The sequence below is a fragment of the Psammomys obesus genome, unplaced genomic scaffold, assembly GCF_907164565.1.
Source record: "Psammomys obesus unplaced genomic scaffold, mPsaObe1.curated_primary_1811, whole genome shotgun sequence".
In the NCBI taxonomy this organism is placed as follows: domain Eukaryota; kingdom Metazoa; phylum Chordata; class Mammalia; order Rodentia; family Muridae; genus Psammomys; species Psammomys obesus.
The window spans coordinates 3,268,445-3,274,990 of NW_026596234.1; the positions used below are offsets into that span (position 1 = coordinate 3,268,445).

General features: G+C 46.5%; 1 protein-coding gene across 1 annotated transcript in view; it reads right to left on the reverse strand.

Moving 5' to 3' along the window:
* Nucleotides 1–3,777: 3,777 nt before the first annotated feature.
* Nucleotides 3,778–6,546, reverse strand: part of Cdh26 (cadherin 26) — a 43,265-nt gene continuing 40,496 nt past the window's right edge. The window contains exon 15 of the mRNA XM_055596196.1: nt 3,778–4,314. Coding sequence (XP_055452171.1) covers nt 4,111–4,314 — 204 coding nt within the window. The 3' untranslated portion in view covers nt 3,778–4,110. The remainder of the gene's footprint in view (nt 4,315–6,546) is intronic.

The window sequence follows — 6,546 nt, forward strand, 5'->3', positions numbered from 1 at the left end:
ATGAGGGTAAAGATGCTTCTATGAGTGATGGGATGGCAAAGGATGGGGGACACACAGGTATGTACAGGAGCCCAAAAAATATAAAGAGGATGGAATGTCCACACCAATGTCCTTAGAGGAGGGTGGAGTGAAAGACACAGGGTCTGCACTGGCTGATGCAACTGTGGATCTTCACAGATGTCCACCCGCAGTTCCCCTGAAAGAGAAAGAGGGGCCTAGGCAGGCCTGTCTTCACCCTGCACCATGGCGCTTACTCAGAGGCAACCTGAGCCATGACTGGGGAGGAAGTATCCTTGCAGTGACTCTCATATGAGTCCTCAGCCTCTGGGATGGAGCCTCTGTTTTATTTTCTGCTAAGTGTACTGAGTTGCAGGCACCGCTTTGATGGCAGATGTCCTTTGAAAGACACAGCAGTCCCTGTTTTCAGCCCTTTCAATCTCCAAATTGCCCAGCACTTGGTGGATACAGATTGCAGAGCTGGCCATAGCAGCCCCATTAGCACAGCTGTGTCTCTTTCATTCCTGCTTGTCTCCTGGCCAGCATTAGCCAAAGTCCCTGTCCCTCTCTTAGCATGGTGCTAAAAGCAGCCACTAATGTGCCCTGCGTCACGAATGTCCCACGCTGCTTCCTGTCTAGAACACAGGCCACTTTTCAAAAGACGGCTGAGGACCAGTGTTATCCGAGGCTGTGTTTCTGTATAGCTGGGGTCACCAGCTATCTCTCTCAGAATTTGAGTCCCTGCCACCTGCACACATCCATTAAGCCAACACCACAGGCTTAGTTCTGCTACTCATAGCTCATTCCACTCTCTTCTGTATTTTGTATCGGCTAAGATTCAGTTTGGCCCCAAGTGGTAGAAATTATAAAACAGCAATAGCTTAAACAAGGCATGTGAGTCTCTAAGTGGTGTAGGGATGAAGTAAAGTAGAGAGTGGGACCCATGGGGACAAGGAATCTCTCCCATCCCTCCTGTGGCCATGGGAACTGATGGCTGCCCCAGCTACAACCAGCATATTTTCATCAGTTCTAGGAAGAGAAGACGGGGAATAGACATGCTGTCTCTACCCTGAAGAGAGACTTCTCGAAATGGCCTTCCTTTGATGAGAATGTAGTCACATGTGTGCATCTGCCTGGAGGACGGGAAACGTTCCTGCCCGAATGGACAGCCCCTGCATAGTGAGATTTCGGGTGCTTTCCCTGGGCAAGAAGAGGTGGCCTGTACTGGTGTATTTGTTGGTATGTGGCCTCCTACAGCCAATAGATGAAGAGCTTTTAAGTTAAGCCTCCAGAATGCTTCTTCATTATGGCAGAGAGGACCGTGGCTGGGTAGGTTTGGGAACAGTGGTGTAGACTGGGGATTTGAGCTCACAAATCTCCCCTCCCGGTGCTGCCCTGGCTCCTGGCTATCTGGCTGGATCATCTTTGAAGGAGGCCACTGCCACTCTTCATAGGGACATAAATGATGTCCCCCTGGCCAATAACATTCCGTGAGAGTTTCTGTTTGCAGGTGTGCATATTAGCTTGCATCCTTGCTCGTGTGTGTTTCAAACATCCCCTCACTCTGCAGCCCAGGCTGGCTTGCACTTCTGCTCCCCACAGCCTTCCCTCCTAGGGGGAGGGTTACAGTAGGCTCCCCACCATGGCAAGAAAAGGAAAGTTTCTCAACTGCAAGGTTTTCTGTGTGCAGCAAATTCTACAGGCCAGAAAAGCACGGGGGTTCGGCAACTCAAGGGGTTACTGCCTGCAAAAATAGATTATTTAATTGAATGAATTTCTAACATCAGTGACTGCAGATGACTTTAGATTAGCCAGTCATTTGGAAGCTAAGGTTCTTAATAAAAATAGATTTCCCTGAAAATATTTACCACTGTTGTCTTATTTTACACTCTAGTGGCACCAGCAAGAACCGGTTTCATTCATGAGGACATTAAAAGGCCACTAGAGGTGGCTGATTTTCATGGACACTACCTGATGCTGGCATCTCCAACAGAAACCATCTCAAGGCTATGGGTACATTTGACTATTTCAGATTCGGCTTGGTATACTGGGGACTGAACCCAGGGCTGCTCTGCCATGGAGCCAGCCCTTGTTTAGAACATGAACCTGTGGGAAGAACCAGCCAGCTGGCACCCAAGAATGTCTCCTGTAGACATCAGCAGGAGAAGAGGGCAGTATCCAGCTGACATCTAAATGAGGATGAGCTCCCATGTCACACTTCTGAAATTCGCTGCACTGGATGTCAGAACCTCAAGGTCTGTGCCTGGAAAAAATGGTCATAATCTGCTGTCATGGGAGATGTGGGGAACTGTGGTACAACTATCTAAAAAGGTTGGCAAGATCAGTATTAAAGCATGTCTAATTAAATATCTACACAATGTAACACTTTGCTCTCCTTGTTAACTGCTGAATCTGCATTCATTAATATCTCATGAGTGTTTTATTACTTTTGGAAACAATGTGCTGGAGAGCATCTTACAAGGCAAGAATTTGCAAAAGTGTGCCACAAGACCAGAGGAAAGCCAGTGGAGCCACCACTCAGGGCTCACTTACTGAAAACTTTTCAGGAGCATCTGCTAACATGTTTGTCCTAGCACGAGCTATCATAATGTGTTTGCTGTGAGCTTAGGTTTCCAAGAAGGGATGGTGTCAAGCTCAGGTTCCTTAGATGATCCTGGAAGCAAGTGTTGCAGGCTGCTGTAGCTATGAAATTTTGCTGTTGGAGCGCAGAGTGGCCTGGTGCCACAAGCATGGCTGAGTGTCAATAAAACTTTATTTACAAGAACAGACAATGGGCCAGCTTCCTCCACAGAGGTCATTTTCTTTCTCTTGTCTTAGCTCTAGAAAGATCTGATGACCATTTATCAACCTTAGCCAACAACTCAGACTCAATATATTTTTTTCTTTTACTAGTGTGTGTGTGCATGGGTATACATGCCATGATGCACATGTTTACATCAGACAACAAACTCTGAGTCAGCAGTTGGTAAGTGCTCAGCTTTTTAAAGGGGCACATGTCCTTGTGTATACGTTTTGAAAGAATGCTTCCACCCTGCCCCACCCCACCCGGCTTCTATCGAACAATTTACATGAATGCTAAGTGGACAACAAAATCCAGTAAAAGGCTACCGTCTTGTTTAAACAAAAATCTAACCGGAATGTGTTTCTTCAAAGTTTTCTAAAATTCTTTTCCTATGCTGATACGAGGAAGTTAAATCGTGGTGCATCTTAGATTTTCAAAGCACGTTCTGTTTCTACAATTTTAAGCTTAATTATTTTTCTCAAAATAACATAGCTGGCTTAGCTAATCAAAGCGTGGAAAGGGACTGTTATCTTTTAAGAAATCACTGCAAGTACTTATTACAAATACTCTAGGAAACACTTTCCCATTTATTACCTTTCCTCACTTAAAATGAAGCAGAATGACAATTACAGGAATGTAAATAATCTTTTAAGAACCCACTTTCATTTTATTTTCCCAGAATTACCTACCGCTGGCCAAACAGCCAGGTGATCCATGGCTTGTCCTGTCACTCACCATCAGAACCGGGTCACCAACAGAAGCAAAGAATTAATGATTCAACTTGAGTTTTTCCAGAAAAAAAGAAAAGTAACAAACCAAATTTATAAAACACACGACCACAATCCCATTTTGCTTTATCAGACCTTGAGTTTGGATCCACATTTGATCCTCATCCTAGGATCATGTCTTAGGTTCCTTCCTGATGCTGTGATAAAAAGACTCTGACAAGAACAACTTAAAGGTTTATTCTGGCTCATAGTTCAAGGGTACAGTCCATCATGGCGGGAAGTCGAGATGACAGGAGTCTAAATCAGCCAGTCACATGTGTCTGAGATCAGAAAGCAGAGAGTGGCGGGTGCTGATGCTCAGTCCAGGAGCCCAGCCAGGGAACTGGTGCCACTCACAGTGGGCAGCTCTTCCCAACTCAACTAATGCAAACAAGATAATCCCCCATGCCAGAGGTGTTTCTCAAGTGACTGTCAAGTGTGCAACACTAACCACTGCAGACTAGGAAGAAATAAAGAATAAAGAACAAAAGAAGAGCTCCATGAACAGTGACCATTGTCCCAAATCATGCCCATCACATGCTTTTATGAAGGAACCTTTGGTGCAGAACATACTGCTTCGGATGGAGCAGAATTTGAGCCCAAGCAGTCCAGCAACTCAGGGGAGAGGTCCTGCTCCAAGAAGGACAGAGAGCTGAGGGTCTCAGCTTCCTCACACTCTCCCTCCTCTCTGTAGACATGAGGCAGGTGGCCAGCATCGCCTTCCAGAACATCAACATGCTGGAGCTTCTGTGGAGAAAGCCAGAGAAGGAGGCATTCACTGTTACAGGTGCCAAACACTGTCCTGTAGGCTGGCTGTGAGGAAAGTCTCAGGGAGTGCTGGTGGGAAGAAGGCCTCAGCCCAGCAGACTGAGCCGTGGTGCCCAAGCTGAAGCAGGAGACACTGCCTTCTTCATCGCTATTCCAACTATGATGCCGACCATCTTAGGTTTTGACAGAAACCCCTCCTCAGGATTTCTCTCCCTTCTTGCTCCCTTGTGCACTCATCCTTGGGCACAGTCCTGAGCCTCCCATATCCTGGACACTTCCTACTTATAACTCACCTGGATCCTGGATCTTCACTCAGGACAGTGTCCCATCCTTTTCCACCCTTACCATGCTTCTTGTCTGAGGACACTTCCTTAGTCACAAATGTCTTTTCAGTCTGCCCGCCCTTTGCTATCTCCCCACTCAGTCTGCCCTTAAGCATCATCTTGACTACTGCTACCCCATTCTGGTCCCCCACACGCATGCACAAGCCACGGTGTCACCCACTCCTTCACAAAGATGATGGGTGATCACTTTCTGTCTGGAGTAGTCGCTCTCACCATATCTAGAGCCAAACACTCTACCTTACCTTGCCTGGGCTGCTCCACAGGGACAGACACACAGATCTCACACTAAACCTCCTCTTGCCCTCCAACCACCTTCTCCATCAGTGTTCCTAAATACCATATCACAGAGGCTGACACATGACAATCCTTAAGACAAACCCAGCCCAACACCTGTTGAAAATAAAGTTTTGTTTCAGCACAGCCAAGCTTCCAAGCCCTTACAATGGCCAAGTGGAGAGGCTGGAGTTGACCATCAAGTCCTAAAGTATTTCCTGTCTGGATCTTTACAGGAAGTTGATCAAAAGACTGACCACACATGATGATCCTAGAAGCTGTTGGGATAAACTTAGCTCTACAGGTAGCTACTTTACTGAACATAAAACATAACAAAAAACACTCCACAATTTCACAAACACCATTGGTTAGCTCACAATACAACTAAAAGTCAAAGTGGCTGATGGCTAACAGTGAGTGGGTGAGGCATTCTTAGGAAAGCTGTGTGAAGCCCTGAGCATGTGAATCTCTAGCATGGTTCATACTATGGTGTCCTCAGCAGTGCAGCTATGTACAGAATCCTTGCATTGTTCATTGTGTCCCCACCACCACTCCCACAAACCTGATTTTGTCCCCTCTGCCCCAACACCTTGGCCATTGCCTCAGGCCCCCTCCCCCTCCAACCACTATAGTAAAGAATACCAGGAGTCAATTAATCAATCCTGGATATACCCAGTGGCTGAGCATAAACTATGGATAACAGGCATCAGGAATAGTCTCCTGGCCACAAGGCCTCCTTTGCCCTCCCTTCTGGTAACATGTTTCAGGGCTCCTCCTGGGCAGAATCACACATGGATTGGAGATGCTGGGCTCTGCATCTCATTTAAAAGCTTCCTTCTGATGCCACCCAACTGTGATGTGAGCAAGAAGCATGGATCCTTCACGGATCCATCAGTCACTGTGATTCTTCCTCCCACTTTCTATACATCCCAGCCTCTCTCCATTGCCCATACTCTTGTCCACCCTCTGGATAGGGCCAGACCTATGTTCCAGTCTCTGGTCTACTTAGATTCCCTGTCAAGCTCCTCAATAGCAGTTCTTGGACTCTAAATCCCTAGCGATAGTCAAATCCCAAGTAAGGCAGCTCTCCCACCTGACCAGACCTATCTTCCAACCCCTGTCTCTGTAAGGCTCTCTGCACAGACCTACCCTTCCTGCCTAGGGCTTCAGCTATGCTGAGTCACTGGCTCTCACTCCTTCTAGCTTCTGCTGCTCTTCTCCATGAATGAGAGTCACTGCTCCAACTTCCTGTTTGCAAGCTCCAGCTCAATGTTCTGGACCCAGAGATTCCTCTGATAGCATTTCCTGGGTTCTTCTTCCTGAGTCACTTCATACATGTTTAACATGTAGGTGGACAGGTGGAGAGATGGAGAGAAGGATAGAGATATGAACGGTTGGATAGTAGAGAAATACAAAGCTAGTAGAGAGATGGAGGGACAAAGGTAAAGATGAAGGGACAGACAGATGGAGATATGAATGGGAAGCTGGATATATGTAAGCATGGAAAGGTGGATGGATGGAAAGCAAAAAGAGAGGGATAGGTGAATGATAGATAGATAGATAGATAGATAGATAGATAGATAGATAGATAGAT